This window comes from Cryptococcus neoformans, chromosome 5 (assembly GCF_000149245.1).
Source record: "Cryptococcus neoformans var. grubii H99 chromosome 5, complete sequence".
NCBI classification, from domain to species: domain Eukaryota; kingdom Fungi; phylum Basidiomycota; class Tremellomycetes; order Tremellales; family Cryptococcaceae; genus Cryptococcus; species Cryptococcus neoformans.
Window position 1 is genome coordinate 86,043 of NC_026749.1, and position 16,458 is coordinate 102,500.

The following is a 16,458-nucleotide window of genomic DNA, read 5'->3' on the forward strand; positions in this document are numbered from 1 at the left end:
ACAGACCCTTATTGCTCCTTTGCATTTCATCTTTACTTTCATTTCCATCTCTACAAACTATCAAACTCCTCATCCCCGTCTGGATGGACACCGGCGTACTTTTGCTAGAGAGGGTCCAACTTGATATTCTCCACATCTCAAGCTGCGCTGCCAGCGCACGGACACAAGTAAACAAATTTTGGCGACGAATGAGGTAACCGCATACGGAAACCATGCACCATGACAGCGACAGCCCTTTCCAACTACCAGCTGGGGGACCTCCTGGGCAGGGGTGCCTCCGGGAATGTCTACCGTGCACTCAATTTTCTCACTGGCGAAACTGTCGCTATCAAGTCCATCTCTCTCCTCTCCCTTCCTCCTTCCTCTCTCCCTGATATCATGTCAGAGATCGACTTGCTTAAAAACCTCAACCACGCGAATATCGTCAAATACAAAGGATTTGCTAGGGATAAGGAGAACCTATGGATCATCTTGGAGTATTGCGAGAATGGGTCATTACAGACCATCTTGAAAAAGTTTGGCAAGTTCCCGGAGAGCTTGGTCGCTGTGTACATCAGTCAAGTGTTAGAAGGCTTGATCTACCTGCACGAGCAAGGTGTGATCCATCGCGACATCAAGGGTGCAAACATTCTCACCAACAAGGATGGGTCCGTCAAACTCGCCGATTTCGGAGTCTCCTCCCGTGCCCCTACCGCCGTACTCGACCAATCTGGTAAATCCAAAGAAGGTGAAGCCGAGGTTGTCGGATCTCCCTACTGGATGGCACCGGAAGTGATTGAACAAAGCGGTGCGAGTACAGCGAGTGATATATGGAGTGTAGGCTGTGTGGTGGTCGAGCTGCTGGAGGGGAAACCACCTTATGGTGATTTGGCACCCATGCAGGCTTTGTGGAGGATTGTGCAAGATGAGAGTATGCGAATTCCGGAAGGTGCAAGCCCTGTAAGTAGTGAAACTTGCTTCTAATAATTCAAGGTCTGATAAAACAACAGATTGTCAAAGATTTCTTGTATCATTGCTTTCAGAAGGATCCCAACCTTCGAATCTCTGCCAAGAAACTACTTCGACATCCATGGATGTTATCCGTCAAAAAATCCGCTTCGAGTCGCTTTCCAATTGCGCCATCTTTAGCCAATAACACCCTTGACCGTAATATAGGTCCAAAAGCCAACTCGGAAGGCATAACCCCTCAAGCCCAACGAGACGGAGACGAGTCCAGACCTGAAAGCGAGAGGGAAAACGAAAAGCAATCACGACAGGGGACAGTAAGGCCGCGCAAGAAAATGATGACAGTGTATGATGAAACCGTACAGAAGGTACAAGAATGGAATGAAGCTCTAAAAGGTAGTTACTGTTCTCTTCCCTCTACCAGCTTTCTACTCCACTGACCACACGAAACAATGGCTCAGCGTCACCCAAAAACCTCTCCCAGCCATCAGCATCCCCTTCCCCATCCACTTCCTCTGCCTCTGCCCCAAACTCTGCATCAAAAGCTCTACCTCTCCCTGTCAAATTTACAAATCTACCCCTACCAAAGGCCCGCCAAAGAGGCGAGTCCAACCCTCCTCTCTCTCTTTTCTCCATCCCTCTCGCCTCCAACTCTAAACCTCTGACCTCATCCTCATCACAAGAACAATCTATGCTGCTACCGCTCCAACTGCAAAATCAGATAGGGCAGGGGGGAGGGCTGTTGAGTAAAAACTATATGGTGAGCGATGTACTTGAACGAGCGAGGGAGGAAGGGGAGGAGAGATGGGATGATGATTTTGCTGATGGGATTTCGTTCTCAAAACTCGGTACGTCTCCATCTTCAACTGCTTTTTTTTTTCCTTATTCTTTTTTCTTGTGATTATTGTCCTTGGTTTTTCGTCTCCTTATCGTGATGAGGAATAGGATATCAAGAGCTGACGATGAAAATTGTCATCCATGTTGTAGGACGGGCAGAAATGCACAAGCACCCCCGAGCGCATCTCCACATCCCCACAGCATTATTTGCTTCAAATGCGTCAACTTCGAGGGAAGAGGCGGAGGCGGAGGATCAAAAGACTGTCAGACAAAATCGCGTTTTAGCTCTACCTACCGCTTCTTCAAAGCCGGGACGGAAATCAAACTTGTCCCGCCCTGTGGATGAGGTAGAGGATTACTCAGATATGGAACAAGCTTTTGGAGAGAGCGAAGGGTCGTTGGAGAAAAAATTGAGGATTCTCAAAGTCAGTCCTTTTCATCTCTCTTGAATGTTCATCATTCTTTTAGCCGGCCCCAAAGTGTGAGAAGAACTGATGAAGGAGGACGTAGTTGAAAGCCATAGGACGAAAAGGTCTTATGCACCCTGACGATATCCATAAATACCCACTCTCGCCTGTAAAACCTAGATCCTCTTCTCGAGCTGATGCCCGGGGAAACTCAAGTACGTCCACATCCGCATCCGCATCCAACCCCGGTGCCCCTCTGGTCTCTGCCTCTTTATCATCCTCCATTCCCATCCCAAACTTCCCCTCCCCTGAGCGTTCACCGTCGAACCCTAATACTTCCTCTTTTCCTACACTCACCATCCCGTCATTATCTGGAACGGGCAAGGAAACGAACACAAAAACAGAAAGTAGGAAGGGAGACAACAGCTTTCTGTCCCAAGATGCACCAACCCGATCTCCTCCGTCCTCCCGCTCGAGCTCGTTGAGAAATCAAGCCAAAGTAGGCGAAGAAGTGGAAGAACATATCAAGAAATATACCGAGAATGAAGAAGAGGATTATGAGGATATTTTCGGTGATGCGAATAAGACTTGTCCATCGTCGCAGGAAATGCCTTTTAAGCTCATTCTTCTTCCTCCCCATCCACTCTCATCCTCTTCTGCCTTGCGTAACGGTAGTGGTGGAGGGCGAGGGATAGGTGAAGGAGGTATATCATTCAGCGATCCCCACTCCCACATCAATTTTGACTACCCAGATTCGGACGAAGACGACATGATCGACCCTTTCGCCGAGATTGAAGACGAATTTGACACAGCCGAAGATTTGGAGAAGAAATTGATGAGGGATAAAAAAGTGATGATGCAGGGAAAAGTGAGCAAATTGGTGGATGAGTTGATGGTTGGCGGAGTGGGGGGAGGGGGGTTAAGAGGCGTTTGTGATGATTTGGTGAGTCTAGCCTTTTAGTTCTGTTTTAGGGGCGTACTATGGGCTTGGGCAAACGAGGGGTTCGATTTGTTTGAGGTAAGCTGATGATGGGTCCAGTTTGGGATTCTGGAGAATAGCTCGCCTGAAATGGGACTGGAAGCTCATTTTGTTGCTCAACATGGTCTTATCGCGTACGTTCTGTTTTTCTTTTTCGCCCCCGTTTACCCTTTCATCACCCAGGGCTCTTTCTTTGCTCGTGCTGACTGTAAAGAGTTTTTTTCTTTGTTCCGGTCCAAAGTGTGCTGGAAGTGCTCGAATCGCGATTGAGTAGGGATGTAGTCGTAAGGCTACTGAAACTTGTTAATCTGGTGAGCCTTGGTCTAGTTTTTGATGGTAATGAAACAGGGGTGAAGGAACGTAATGTCATAAGTTAACTCCTTAACCTCTGCATAATCAGATTGTGACTAGCAACGTTGAACTGCTCGAGTCATTTTGTCTCATTGGCGGTATCCCCGTCATCATTGTAGGTCCTGGTTCCCCTAATCACATTGCGACAAAAGCTGTAATAACCGTGTTGACTGAGGTTAATTGTAGCCATACACGTCAAAGAAACATTCTTTAGAAACTCGATTGGAAGCATCGAGATTTATCCGTCAGCTAACAAGGTCAGCATTAACTTTGCAAATGTTCATCTCGTACGTTTCTTTTCTCTGGTTATATCGCTCATGGCAATCCTGATTTCCAATCTTAACACTAACTATTTTTATTTTTTGGTTAAATTAGGTGCCGTGGGCTCCGAATCCTTGTGGAACTGCTTGATGAAGACTACGCCCTTAACAAAACACTCATTCTATCCTCTCTTGAGGGTATTAACTCTGTCTTTGAATTACAGAGCCCCACACCAAGGAACGATTTCGTGAGAATGTTTGTCAGAGAGGGGGTGATTGACCCGCTCTCTACTGCCTTGCTGGCTATTTTGAAAGATAAATTAGAGGATATATGTGCGAATGACGATGTAAATGGTAAGGTCAATGGAGAGATGGAGGAAGGGCAAGGACAGGAACGGGGACAATTCATGATGGAGCAGGCCAGTAGAGCAGTTGGGGTATTACTGTTCTTCTGTCAAGTGGCGCAGGCAGATGCAAGAGTAAGAGAGGCGTTTGCTACGAGAACCATCATGATTCGTACGTTGCCCATCCTACTTTTTTCCAAACCTTGCACGTAACTAATCAATGATTCACATTTCTTTCATTCAAACCCCGAATGCGATTCCGTCGCCCAAACTCTACAATTTTTCCCTCCCACGCACAATGTAGGTTTACTGAAGGCATGCGATCTCTTGCCCCGAAAGTTGCTCGTCACAGCGATCAAAGCTATTAAACACCTCTCCACATCCCCACAACTGATTGAGGTCCTCCAGAATTCCAATGCCATGGAGATACTTGTGGACATTTTGGGGAAGAGCATCAAGGGAAGTCACAGTAATGTACGTCCAATTTCCAAATATTAATTGCTCCAATAGTGGGCATTTTCTCATCCTGACCTAACCTGCGTAATTGACTTACCCATTTTACAGGAAATTTGTTCACACATCTTCCAAACTATCTATTCTATGACACGTCTCTCCAAATCCCGACAAGAAGAAGCTGCATCTAGCGGTATCATTCCCCTTCTCAAGCGGGTAATTCAAAATAAATCTCCTTTGAAGCAATTTGCCTTGCCGATTTTATGCGATATGGCCAATGCGGGCAAGGGGAGTAGGAGGTTGTTATGGCATTATGATGGACTGAATCGTGAGTCTGCCCGGTCTTACTCGTTGTTTTCCTTTGGGGATATTCTCAGAATAAGGATGGGGGCGGACGCTGACGGGTTATGGGATTAGTTTATCTGGATTTATTGGAAGATCCCTACTGGAGAGTTAGTGCGCTGGATGCAATCTTGGCTTGGTGAGTTGAAGGCCGCATAGTCGCCCTTGGGCTGTGGATGCATCTGCTGATGAGTTGCGGCTGTAGGATGCAAGACGAGACAGCACGGGTAGAAGATGTCTTATTGGAGAAGTCTGCTTCAGATTCCCTTGTCAGGTGCTTTGTCCAAGCGTCTGGGGTGTCATTTGAGGGTATTCTCGATCCGTGCGTCCATATCCCTCCCTCACATCACCCTGTCCCAAACATACTTGGCTAATCTCTATCCAATTAATAGATTACTCAAGCTTCTGCGTCTTTCCACATCCCTCACCTCTTCCCTCTCTCACCCTCCCTTCTTCTCCCGCCTCTCGGAATCCCTTGAACGATCTACTAAAGCAGTCATCAAACTCAACCTCCTCCGACTCACCAAAGTCGTCTGCGAATGCCATCCTGACAAAGCCACCCTCGTTGAGAGATTTGGTCTTGCACAGATTGTCGAGCGGCTGAGCAAACAGGATGGGGCGGTACTTGTGAGAGAGCTGGCGAAAGAAATCTTGCCAGGGTTGTTGTTCGGTGGTGACGCACCGAATCCAGCTGCATCTTTACGGTATGCGAGTTCAGGTACTGTAGGAGAAGAGATGAATGGGAAAACGATGAAGAGTGGAGGAAGGATGGAAGGGAAAAGGTCGTCCCGGCTTCGCCGGACTCTCTCAGAGAACGTTGCTACGGACGTCTTACATCCTGCTCCTCCTGTTGCACCATTGCCCAGCATTGTCTCAAGGTGTACGCATACAAAGGAACGGGATTATGAGGGAGACAAAAAAGGGGATGAGGGGAAGAGGGAGAAGTAGTTTCGGGGTGCAGAGGAGAGAGGGGAAGGAGGAAGAAGGTGAGAGGAAGTGGAGAAGGACCGTACGAGGAGGCGTTAGGGAGGAGGGAGGTCAAAATGCTTGCAATGTTCAATATTCCAAAAGTTTTGGTCTCTGCAACTCTTCCCCCAGTGCTACTACCTCGATTGCTCAAGGCATACTGGATTAGTGAAGTGACTGAAATAAGGGTGCCAGTGACATTAAATTTGGCCAAGTAAGTACTCTTTCGCTGATCCAGCCTCGATTTCTCTGACCATTTTTGACAGGTACAGTGTTATATCAAGCTGCACACTCGTTGACAAGGAAGGTGCCAATGGTTACAATCTACCTGACATTGTCCGAAAAATTGTCAAACATTTTACAACTTGGAAGAAGCCAACGTCACAAGCAATCGTGTTTTGCAAACTGAAACCACACACCGAAGATGCCAGGAAAGCTGTTCAGAAGTTCGGGTACTCTGCTCTCGCCTACACTTCTGATTCAACAAATAGGGATGAAGTAAAACAGTGCTTTGGCCAAGGTCACCTTGCTCCAGATTCCGGAGGAAAAGCATTCCTTTGCTGCACCTCTGGATTGGGAGCTGGCGTTAATTTGCCCAATATTGCTCTGATTATTTCAAGAAGACTGAGGTCGACGAGGCGCAGCGGGAGGTGATTGTGGTTGATTAGTGGATGAATATACGCCCCGCGTATCAGATTGGATTGCTGCAACGCACATATGGACGTGTTGATTGTTAATGTGGTTTATTAGTTTATCGATGTTGTGTCGTATATGATGGTGAAAATGGCTTGAAGACGCCATTGACCCTTATACCCGCGATATTGCTAGTGGAGGTCGTGAACGGCGATGTCACGACGCTATGCAGAAGTGATACCCGAAACCTCCACCTCTCTCTGCCGCCGAACCAAAGTACCTCCACCTCCGACGACCGCGGCCGATCGTCTAAATTCTCTTTGGGTTCTCGACATCTCTCTTCGCCCTTCGGTTTCTTTCCAGCCATCTCTCTGCCTTCCCGTCTCCCTCGAGCTATCTATACATGCTCTGGTCAGCATGCTCACCACCTCCTCGGGCCCCGTCCAGTACATGAGTCAGCAGTATGAGAAAGATGAGTAAGCAAGGAAAACTAGGAAAAGTATATAAACCGTAGTTTATAGTTTTCATAGTTTTCCTCAGAAAATCAATACTGTTGTCTTCTCTTACCTTGTCCCAGTCCCGTTGCCTCTTTCCACCTTCCAGACCTTCCAAGGTCTAAAAGTCGCATCGGTCAGCCATTAGTCCGGCTCCTGTTCCCTTTCAGGCCTCGGCTATTCTGTCCTCGTCCTTCCTTCTCGCCACCCTCTTCGATTGAGCGTCGAGCTTTTACGCTGACCGGCGTGACGTCCCTGACAGGCGACTACTCATCCTCGATGGTGCCGAACCGCACACCAAAGTGGATTTCCTTGAAGCATGTTGGGCTAGGAACATTGTCGTGATTCTTCTTCCAGCGAAGATGAGCGGCTGGTTCCAACCTCTCGACGTCGACTTCTTCAACGCCCTCAAGGCAGCGTACCATCGTCAAAATGCTCCGAAGGTCACTGGTGGTGTCTTCAAACCGATAATTCTATCCACTGGTGGACTGGCGAGTAAGTGCACGGCGGACGAGTGGAAGGACTGGAGGGAGGCGATGCCGGCGGGTGGCTTTGAGAGGATGGAGAAGCGAATTGGTGTCGAGTTGGTTAAAGCGAGAGCGAGGACACTTGTTTTATAGACGAAGAGGCGTCAGCAGTTGAGGAGTGGAGGTTGAGTGATATTTACAGCGGTTATTTAAGTAGTTTTTATTGTCATTTTAGTTCCGTTAGCATACATGATGACCCAATAAGATAAACAACGCAAATATGCAACCTCTATAACCCCTCGCAACCTCCGCATCCTTCGTGCGAACAATCGCGCGGTCCGACAGGGGAAAGTCGACCCGTTCGCGGCCATGCTTAAGCTTGAAAAGGCCAATGAGCAGCTGATGGCGAGGAGCGCGCTTCTGGAGGAAGAGTTGGCGAGAGTCAAGGCTGCCCACGCGCTTGACAAAGCTACTCGGGGGAGTAAGAAGAAGCAGAGGTACACTGAGGGCCAACTCTTTGACCTATTATATCAGGAAGAGCATGCTGAGGAGCTTGCTGTAAGGAAAGCGGAAGAAGAGGAGGCTACGTAGGAGGAAACGTAGGCGTACTGCCCGGGCCAGACTCAATGAGACCGAGCCAAATGCCGCTCATGCATGCACACCGGGCCCATCAGGCACCTCCCAGATTTATGTAGCTGTATATGTATTGGTTGTGATATAAAATACGATAATTCATGGTGAAGTACAGTAGAGTGATATGTCCCAGATTGCCGTGTGTCCGAGAATCACGTGAGTACTAGTAGTCTGACCCCCATCGCCCGTCGGACCACCATTATGTTGTGAGGCAACCAGTTAAAAGTCAATTACGTAATTACATGGTGGTTGTCCCGATCTAATATCCTCGAGAACCGGAGAATCGAGATCCGGAACCCCCAAAACGTTGCACGGTGATGTTCCGGATCTGAGGAAGACGACTGTATTAGACGACCGTCGGTCTTGTCAGTTTTAGTTTTTTAGTGCGTGTGGGGGGTTTTTTCAATCACGACATCTGCTGTTATCACTCGTCATACTTCTAATTCCTCAAGCCTCGAGATTCAAGCTTACCCAGCCATAACAGCACTATTTACTGCGCAGCCATTGTTGGTCAATTTATGCTTCGACTTTTGGCCCGAATGCCGAACAACATCTTTCAGTTATTTGAAACTGCGGCTTTTCGGTAGGTATGGCCCTAGGACTGAAAGTACGTGCAGGCCATGATGTCCTCCTCCTCTTACCGAACCACTGGATCTGTACCTGTCAACATTCGCCCTTCCATACCAATGTCGTTATCCTTGCCCTTCTGGTCTGTCTTTTTTTCCCACCAGGAGCGGCCATATCAATTGTCGACACAAAGCTATTTTTCTGGTAAGATATCATGAACGAACGTCTGACCAGTCAATTATAAATTAGGTTTCTGCCGGAAATTTAGGCCGCTTGTAACTGACTAAGGGGTCTGTTCTTCAATTTTCATAAAGAAATGCAGTCAGAAAAGGACAATCAACATCTTTCATTCATTCAGTCTTGGCTGACCTTCCCACTCTCTGTTTGAGCTAGTCGATTTGGAACGAATTAAGACTTTTGCCTACTAGTCCCAACAACAGACCCAAGCCTCAGCGAAATAGCTAGGTTTTCCCTTCCTTTTCAAGCCTTCGATATTGCGGTTTATTGCTTCGTCATCGATCGCGACTTTCCCAGTGATCTGAATTGGCGTCGAGCCGTTATCTCCTTGTACCTGGATCACACCATCATTCATGTACTCAAGGCTCTGCGACGGTCAACAGCTCAAGCTGTGTTCAATCGCTAAGATGTTATTTTTTTCTATCCTTCGGGTTTTGTCCCCCAATTCCATTCAGGGATCTCAGTCGTCTCGACAAGGGCTCGAAAATGGGTGGGACATTATCGTTCCTCAAACGGCAAAATCAAGGAGTATTAGCTTACACGAATGTCGCCATATCACCTACCTTGGAACCTTATCTTTATCGGACCACAGCTTGCACCTGATCGGCCAATCTCAAATGTATCATTCATCAATAACATCTGGTATATAGACCACGGCGTCCCTTATCCTTCTCTCCCAGCTTCCTTTGGTTCAATCCAAAATTCACCTTTTGCTCTGTCAAGGAGACCTATTTTCGACGCTATGAGCCAAAGCGATCATTCCTCTTTACTGGATGCAAAACTCTCCACAGCTTACGAGGTAGGACGCGACAGCAACTCAGAACCTACAGAAATGCCCACCCCTGCCTCCAAGACTTATGTCCCTTCTAAACGGACTTGGAAGTCATATCTTTGGTCAAGTAAGCCAGACTCCCTCCTCATTTAATTTCAAATTCTTTCCCACTGCATCTATCTCCGGTGAATTTCAAGCTGATATTGTTGATAATATGTAGCGCTTGATGTGCCAAGGGGAGAAGCCATATTCCTCACCAAGCTCGATCTGACGCTTATCTCGTCGGCGGCTTTGGGTGTGATGATTCGATACCTTGATCAGCGAGTCCCTTTATCTTCCATCTTTACGGTCAAACAACAACGGCTAACTATGTCATTGATAGAGTTAACATTACCAACGCCTTCAGTAAGTTCCCTTATTCCCCTTCCTTACCCACTGAACCTCAGCTCGCTCACCCCCCTCTCTCTCTCCTCACACCGTTCCTCAACAGATAGCGGTATGAAAGAAGACCTCAACCTGTACGGCAACGAACTCAATTACGCTAACGCCTTCTGGTCCGCCGCCTACGTTATCGGTCAAATTCCCAGTAATCTGATACTCACCCGAGTGAACGCGCCGAGATACATCGCTTTTATTGAGTTGGCTTGGACGGCGTTTACGTTTGGGTCGGCAGGGGTGAAGAATACAAGGACGCTCTATGCACTTAGGTTTCTGTAAGCCATTGCTCCACCCAAACTTTCCCATCACATACACATACGATACTAATTACCCTCACTTTTCCTTTCCTTTTCATATACAGCATTGGCCTATTCGAAGCCGGCCACTTCCCAGCGGTCATGTACGTCTGCTCAAGCTACTACAAACCGCACGAACTCGCGAGACGAAACACCCTTATACAGGTGTTCACCTCGGTGGGACCCTTGTTTTCTGGGTTTTTGATGGCGGCCGTGTTTTCGAGTTTGGATGGGAAGCAAGGGTGGGCGGGGTGGAGGTGGATGTTTATGTGAGTTCTTTTTTCTTCATTTTTATGATCGATTTTGGAGGGTCGTGTAAGGCTGGCCATGAATGATTGATGATGTCAAATAGTGTTTGCGGCTGTATCTCCCTTCCTTGTGCGCTTTGGACGCTCTTCGCTATGCCTCAACTCCCAGGCCGGGCTAAACCAAATTGGTAAGTCAAAAATATCAACTAAGCTTCTTCCATTGCATGACAGAGAATAAGCTGACAGGAAGATGCCAGGCTGTTCTCACAGGAAGAGATTAACATTGCCCGAGCGAGAATGCCGACAGAAGCCAAGCTGTACACGGGTCTGTTCAAGTGGAAAGATATCAAAAGATGGCACAAGACATGGCACGTTTACCTCTGTATGTCTTTTGTTTTTCTTATCGTTCATTCGATCAGTTCATGCGCGCCAACGCGGGTGAATACGGAATGGGTTGAGCTAACACAAGAGGATCTGCAGTCCCATTCTATTTTTTGGCGGCCGGGCAGATTGGACAAGCTGGTAGTTCGAGTAAGTCCGATAAGGCTGAACAAAGCTGGGTGTTGAGCTGATGGGTATGTTGGGGTGATCTTAGTGATCTTCTGGGTGAGAAGTTATAACGTCAGGGGTCAACCCGCAGTATTCAGCGTTGCAGAAATTAACATCATTCCACTTGGGGTACGTCCCCCTCTATTCTTTCTCTTCTGTCCTCATCCTTCTTCCACATCTTTTCCATCCCGCTTCTTTATGTGTTAAGAGGATGCTTTTTCTCTGCTTTTCAACTTGGGCTTCGGTGGCATAGCCGTTTCGTTGGTGCAGTGGTAGCATGCCCTCTTAGGGTTGGATTACATAAAGTTTTCCAGCTTTGGGGGTGGTCCTCGGTTCAATCCCGGGACGAGACCCAAAAATCTTTTTGATTTTTTGATTTCCTCTCTGGCGATTTTTAAGAAGCTGGCGGCGCCGCAGTGCTAACGTAATTGACCCATAGATCAACATTATCACGATCGTGGGCGCTCTCGCCGCTTCATGGATCTCCGATGCCCTCCCTGGTTCCTCCCGCTGGCCACCCATGGTTTTTGCATCCTTGGTAGGAGTCATCATTCCCGCTGCATTGGGAGCTACCCCCGTCCATCCAGCTAATCGTGGTACTCGCTGGGCCTTATTCTGTGAGTTCGAGTCCCCCATGCACTAGTCAATCTTGATCAAGTGAACAAGAGCCACGGGTAGAAGATGCTGACCAAGTGGGGTTGATTATATTCATTGAATACATAGATTTGACGGCTTTGTCGAGCACGGCTGCAGGCGTGTGCTGGACGTATGTAAATGAAACGAGCCGTGATGATCCTGAAAAACGAGCATATGTCGGCGCTATGGTACGTCCACTTCTTTCCAGTCCTAATTTATTTTCGGATACAAAGAATAGCAGGCTAACACTTTCCCGTACCACGATGCAACAGATGAACGCATTCTCGTACATCTTCACCGCATTCATTCCCATCTTCACTTTCCCAACCTCGAAACAACCATACGTCTCCACCGGTATGTTTGCAACCTCAGGGTTTGCAGCAGCGGCACTCTTATCGGCTTTGGCAATTGGCTACATGGAGCATCGGGATAAGAGAAAAGCAAGCAGGAAGTGGGAGGAACAGCAGGTGGTGGAGAGAGTTGATAATGAAAGTGGGGACGATGGGAAGCGTTCGTCAGGGGATGTGACGCTCGATGAAAAGACGTAGAAGTGAGAATATTTGTAAAAGATTTTATCAACTAGTTCTAGGTAAATCGTATGACTATAACGAGAGGATTTATATTGCGCTTCAAGGAATGAAATGTACCTATTGTCTTTTCTCAGTCAGCAAGCACTATTATTATGAAGATGTCAATAATAAGGCTCATTGTTACGTAACATATCGGCTGGGTGAAGTAACCGGCTATAGCTCTCACTTTCGGTCGGTCATCGATGGATTATTCCACTGCTGTTATCGATAGTTTCCAACAAATCCCCGGCACTTCGTACAGAGGTAATTAAAACTGCCATGGTCAGGAAAGCAGCTGTCAAGTACCGCTCTCTAAGGTCAAATCTAGTCAACCTTCCCCTATCCCTCTACGCCCAGCTCGTACAACAGCAAGCAGTTAGTATCTTTTTTCTGCTCGCAAGCCAATAGCTCACACCGGATGGTATGAAGAGACCCCAGTCCCTCATCCTCCACTTATCACCATTATTATCTCCATCATTCCCCTCCTCCTCAAGACAACCGAAAACAGCGTACTTGGGATGGTCAGGACTGAATGCAGCGGCCAATGTCTCCCAGGTTGGTGATGGGGTTGAGAGTGTCGAAGTAGATCCCGAAGTCGCCATGTCTTTAGGATGGAACGAAGGCATTTTGGTGAGCTTCCAGTATCGCTTGCGATTTATCATATTAATTGCTGTCGCATTTTCAGGTCGAGATCGCTGTGGTACATAATCCCACGGTTGCCATGTCAGTATCTGTGACACCGATGAGTCCCGATGACTGGGAGATCCTGGTGAGCTATTTCATACCATGGCGACCTCAGCGGATGCTGAGACCCAACATAATTATAGGAACAACATGCATCTTTCTTGGAGAATAATCTCCTATCCCAACTCCGAGCAGCGCAAAAGGGACAAGAGATTGACGTATGGGTGATGGGTCGAACGAAAATCAGAATACGGGTTGGTGAGTAATTGATCAGTTGTATTCCCATATGTCATGGCTCTCTAATTTCCTTTTAGATGAGACCAATCCCTCAAGCAACTCCCAGTCTGCGGTTATCATTAAACCCGACACCGAAATCTACGTCGCCCCTCGACCTCGCTTATCCAAATCCACTTCGTCCATTCCATCTTCCCAATACTTCCCTCAAATAGTCAAGAGCGGCTTTCCCAACGGAAGAAATAAGTTCAGCCAGGTCAAATTACGTCTGATTCCCCCCAAAGTCACATCCACATGGGGCATTTTTGTACCCCCATCCAATGCCCTTTCGAAAACAGAAGATGAGAGAATAGCAGTGTGCTCTCCGACAAGCCTTGAGAAAATCAAAAGAAGACTCGGAACCAGTGATGGTGAGATGTTCTTTGTTAAAATTGCTCTCGACCAGCCCCTAGAGGAAGAATCCCCCCCTCCAGGTCCCGTTGTCATTGCGCAAGAAAAAGAACCCATGGGCGAAGCAGAGATGCTTCTTGTCTCTTGGGAGGAAATGCCGAATGGATGTCTATCAGTTGCTGGGAAAACGGAAGATTGGATGAATGTATGGGCGAGGGTCAAAATTTTGGAAAGCACGGGTAAGAGGGAGAAGACAAAATCTGGAAAGGGAAGACCCGTCCCTGATTTATCATTGTAAGACCTGTCTCTCTACTTTACCTTCTTGGTCAGTATCACAACTGACCCACTTTTCGTTTTTCCTTTTTCAGTTCTGCCTATCCGAAGCAGACCTCATCACCTCTCCCAGGACTCGATAAGATTTGCCAAGAAGCTATCGATTATCTTCGGCTTTCAGCGTTTTCTCAAAGATCGAAACCCCTGCTGCTATTGGGTGCGAAAGGTTCTGGGAAGACTAGTCTAGCAAAGATAGTCGGCAATGCCTTGGAGGAAAATAGATTTATTCTGGCTGGTAAGGAATCCATCTTTCTAGCATCTAAAAATACAATAAATATAATGGGCTGATTGATTGGCGATAGAAACTATCTATGAGGATGTAGGGAAACTAGACCCAGAATCTAGAATCGCGACGATAAAGCAAAACATGGATAAATGGATCGAGGATGCAAAAATGAAAGCGCCTTGCTGCTTGATTCTCGATGATTTGGATAATCTCTTATCGCCCGAGACTGAGGTAAGCGTAGATCGACGTCTCCCAATCTCTTCCATCCCCTCCGAACTCCCAACAGTCTTGAGCTTATTATTTCTTCTCTCTCTCCACTATTAGTTGAAAACATCAACAAACCCTTCCATCCTCGCTGAATATTTCACTTCCCTCATTTCATCCCATCACTCCCTCCCGCCGGGCACTCTCATGATCGCCACAGCACAAGACACCTCCACCCTCCATCCTTTGCTTAACACCCGGCACGTATTCGGCGAGACACTCAAGATTCCTCCGCTTTCTAAAGAGGTCAGGCAGGATATTTTGAAGGAGTTCGTTGCCGCCAAGGGGAAAAGGGGAAAGGAGGGATGGGAGAGGGGAGAGGACGTTGGCCATGGTCTGGATTATGTATTGTTGGGGAGTATGACGGAGGGTTACTCTGTCTCTGATCTGAGTGATCTAGTACAAGGTGCGACGCAGCAGGCTATTATACGGTGTACCAAAAGTGAAGAAATAGACGTGCGTCCTTTTCCCTTTGCTATTTCCTTCCGTAATAGTCGTTGGAACTGATCAAAGTTCCTTGATTGTAGATCCGTTTGACGTTTCATGATTTCATGATTGCCCATGAAGAGTTTACACCTCTCAGTCTCCGAGGGATTAGTCTTCAAATCTCAGATGTGAAGTGGAGCGATATCGGAGGTAAGTTGATGTAATCTTCTCACCCTTCACCATTTCTCCATCCGTTCTCTACATCGGGCAGCACATTTACAAGGTTTGTTTCAATACCACAGGCTTGAAAGGACCTCGACAAATTCTCCGCGAGACACTCGAATGGCCGACTAAGTATGCTCAGATCTTTGCCAACTGTCCTTTACGTCTTCGATCGGGGTATGTCTTATAACACCCTTTATATTATCCAACTCTCTTGAGCAAGGAAACAAAGGAGCTGACTTTTCGTTCTCACCTCATCCCATCTCCAGTCTCCTTCTATATGGTTACCCAGGATGCGGCAAGACCCTTCTCGCGTCTGCAGTCGCTAAAGAATGTGGACTCAATTTCATATCTGTCAAAGGGCCTGAGATCCTCAACAAGTATATCGGTGCAAGTGAGAAGAGCGTGAGAGATTTGTTTGAGAGGGCAAGTGGTGCGAAGCCTTGTGTCTTGTTTTTCGACGAATTCGATTCTATCGCTCCCAAAAGGCAAGTTAATACATTCTGCACAGGACTATCAAATAAAGTAAATTGCTAATGAAATCGGAAAAACCTGGCAACAGAGGACATGATAGTACAGGCGTTACAGACCGAGTAGTCAATCAACTCCTCACAGAGATGGACGGCGCTCAAGGTCTATCCGGAGTTTACGTCCTAGCAGCTACAAGCCGTCCAGACCTTATTGACCCCGCACTTCTCCGTCCAGGCCGGCTCGATAAATCCATCATCTGCGATATGCCCTCGACCTCTGATAGACTCGAAATCATGAAAGCAGTGGTGAAGAAGGGGAAACTGGAGTTGGGAGAGGATGTGGATCTGGAAGTGGTGGCGAGGGAGAGTGAAGGTTTCTCGGGGGCCGATCTACAGGCGCTGGTGTATAATGCGCATTTGGAAGTAGTACATGCTGCTTTCGAAGATGAAGAAAGGAGGAAAGAAGAGGAAGAGGGAGGAAAGAAAGTGGCTGTTAATGGATTAGGAGGAAGGGAAGGGTATAGACTGATTTCCCAGACTAATGGGGCAAATCTTTCGGCGGCAGCTCGTGCGGAGCTGGGTCAGAGAGTAGGTTTCCTATATCCATTTCTTTCTATGAGGACTTACAGTTTACTGACCTGATAACAGATTGATACAATCGTCAGTAACAGCCAATCGCGCTTCCTGCCGGTCGAAAAGGGGGGAAGGACTGCAAAGGATTTTGTCAAGGTGCGTAAACCATTTCCCTTTTGAGCATACTCGATGATATCTTACTGTATGACATAG

General features: G+C 47.4%; 5 protein-coding genes and 3 non-coding genes; 6 read left to right on the top strand and 2 right to left on the bottom strand.

Moving 5' to 3' along the window:
- Positions 1-35: 35 nt before the first annotated feature.
- On the top strand, positions 36-5,866 carry CNAG_06845 (STE/STE11/CDC15 protein kinase; the record flags this gene model as incomplete). Its single annotated transcript, XM_012193515.1, has 15 exons — positions 36-939; positions 990-1,341; positions 1,407-1,793; positions 1,933-2,207; positions 2,293-3,132; positions 3,229-3,302; positions 3,410-3,479; positions 3,569-3,634; positions 3,706-3,806; positions 3,895-4,295; positions 4,428-4,597; positions 4,688-4,904; positions 4,994-5,057; positions 5,124-5,240; positions 5,311-5,866. The coding sequence occupies exons 1-15, from the start codon at positions 220-222 to the stop codon at positions 5,864-5,866; spliced, it is 4,410 nt and encodes a 1,469-aa protein (XP_012048905.1). The 5' UTR covers positions 36-219.
- CNAG_12415 lies at positions 5,101-7,011 on the bottom strand. The gene has a single exon (XR_001045705.1). It is a non-coding gene; the product is annotated as a hypothetical RNA (non-coding RNA).
- Positions 5,962-6,538, top strand: CNAG_06844 (hypothetical protein; the record flags this gene model as incomplete). Its single annotated transcript, XM_012194202.1, has 2 exons — positions 5,962-6,098; positions 6,151-6,538. 2 exons carry the CDS (start codon positions 5,962-5,964, stop codon positions 6,536-6,538), a joined length of 525 nt encoding a protein of 174 aa, XP_012049592.1.
- CNAG_06843 (hypothetical protein) lies at positions 6,731-8,183 on the top strand (the record flags this gene model as incomplete). Its single annotated transcript, XM_012194201.1, has 3 exons — positions 6,731-6,993; positions 7,274-7,506; positions 7,744-8,183. 3 exons carry the CDS (start codon positions 6,731-6,733, stop codon positions 8,067-8,069), a joined length of 822 nt encoding a protein of 273 aa, XP_012049591.1. The 3' UTR covers positions 8,070-8,183.
- Positions 7,102-7,611, bottom strand: CNAG_12416. The gene has a single exon (XR_001045706.1). It is a non-coding gene; the product is annotated as a hypothetical RNA (non-coding RNA).
- Positions 8,184-8,507: 324 nt separating the features above from the next.
- On the top strand, positions 8,508-12,525 carry CNAG_07402 (pantothenate transporter). XM_012193516.1 has 12 exons: positions 8,508-9,814; positions 9,908-10,007; positions 10,070-10,092; positions 10,178-10,400; positions 10,487-10,690; positions 10,774-10,857; positions 10,927-11,051; positions 11,150-11,200; positions 11,265-11,347; positions 11,658-11,835; positions 11,942-12,042; positions 12,127-12,525. Exons 1-12 carry the CDS (start codon positions 9,460-9,462, stop codon positions 12,400-12,402), a joined length of 1,803 nt encoding a protein of 600 aa, XP_012048906.1. The 5' UTR covers positions 8,508-9,459; the 3' UTR covers positions 12,403-12,525.
- On the top strand, positions 11,474-11,571 carry CNAG_10048. Its single transcript has one exon. It is a non-coding gene; the product is annotated as a tRNA-Pro (tRNA).
- A 104-nt stretch (positions 12,526-12,629) lies between the features above and the next one.
- The window catches only part of CNAG_07403 (peroxin-1), a 4,113-nt gene continuing 284 nt past the window's right edge, over positions 12,630-16,458 (top strand). Inside the window, exons 1-13 of the mRNA XM_012193517.1 lie at positions 12,630-12,798; positions 12,853-13,053; positions 13,109-13,192; positions 13,251-13,365; positions 13,422-14,025; positions 14,100-14,299; positions 14,367-14,521; positions 14,615-15,010; positions 15,082-15,190; positions 15,283-15,379; positions 15,472-15,690; positions 15,765-16,260; positions 16,321-16,401. Of these exons, the coding sequence (XP_012048907.1) occupies positions 12,703-12,798; positions 12,853-13,053; positions 13,109-13,192; positions 13,251-13,365; positions 13,422-14,025; positions 14,100-14,299; positions 14,367-14,521; positions 14,615-15,010; positions 15,082-15,190; positions 15,283-15,379; positions 15,472-15,690; positions 15,765-16,260; positions 16,321-16,401 (2,853 nt within the window). The 5' untranslated portion in view covers positions 12,630-12,702. The remainder of the gene's footprint in view (positions 12,799-12,852; positions 13,054-13,108; positions 13,193-13,250; positions 13,366-13,421; positions 14,026-14,099; positions 14,300-14,366; positions 14,522-14,614; positions 15,011-15,081; positions 15,191-15,282; positions 15,380-15,471; positions 15,691-15,764; positions 16,261-16,320; positions 16,402-16,458) is intronic.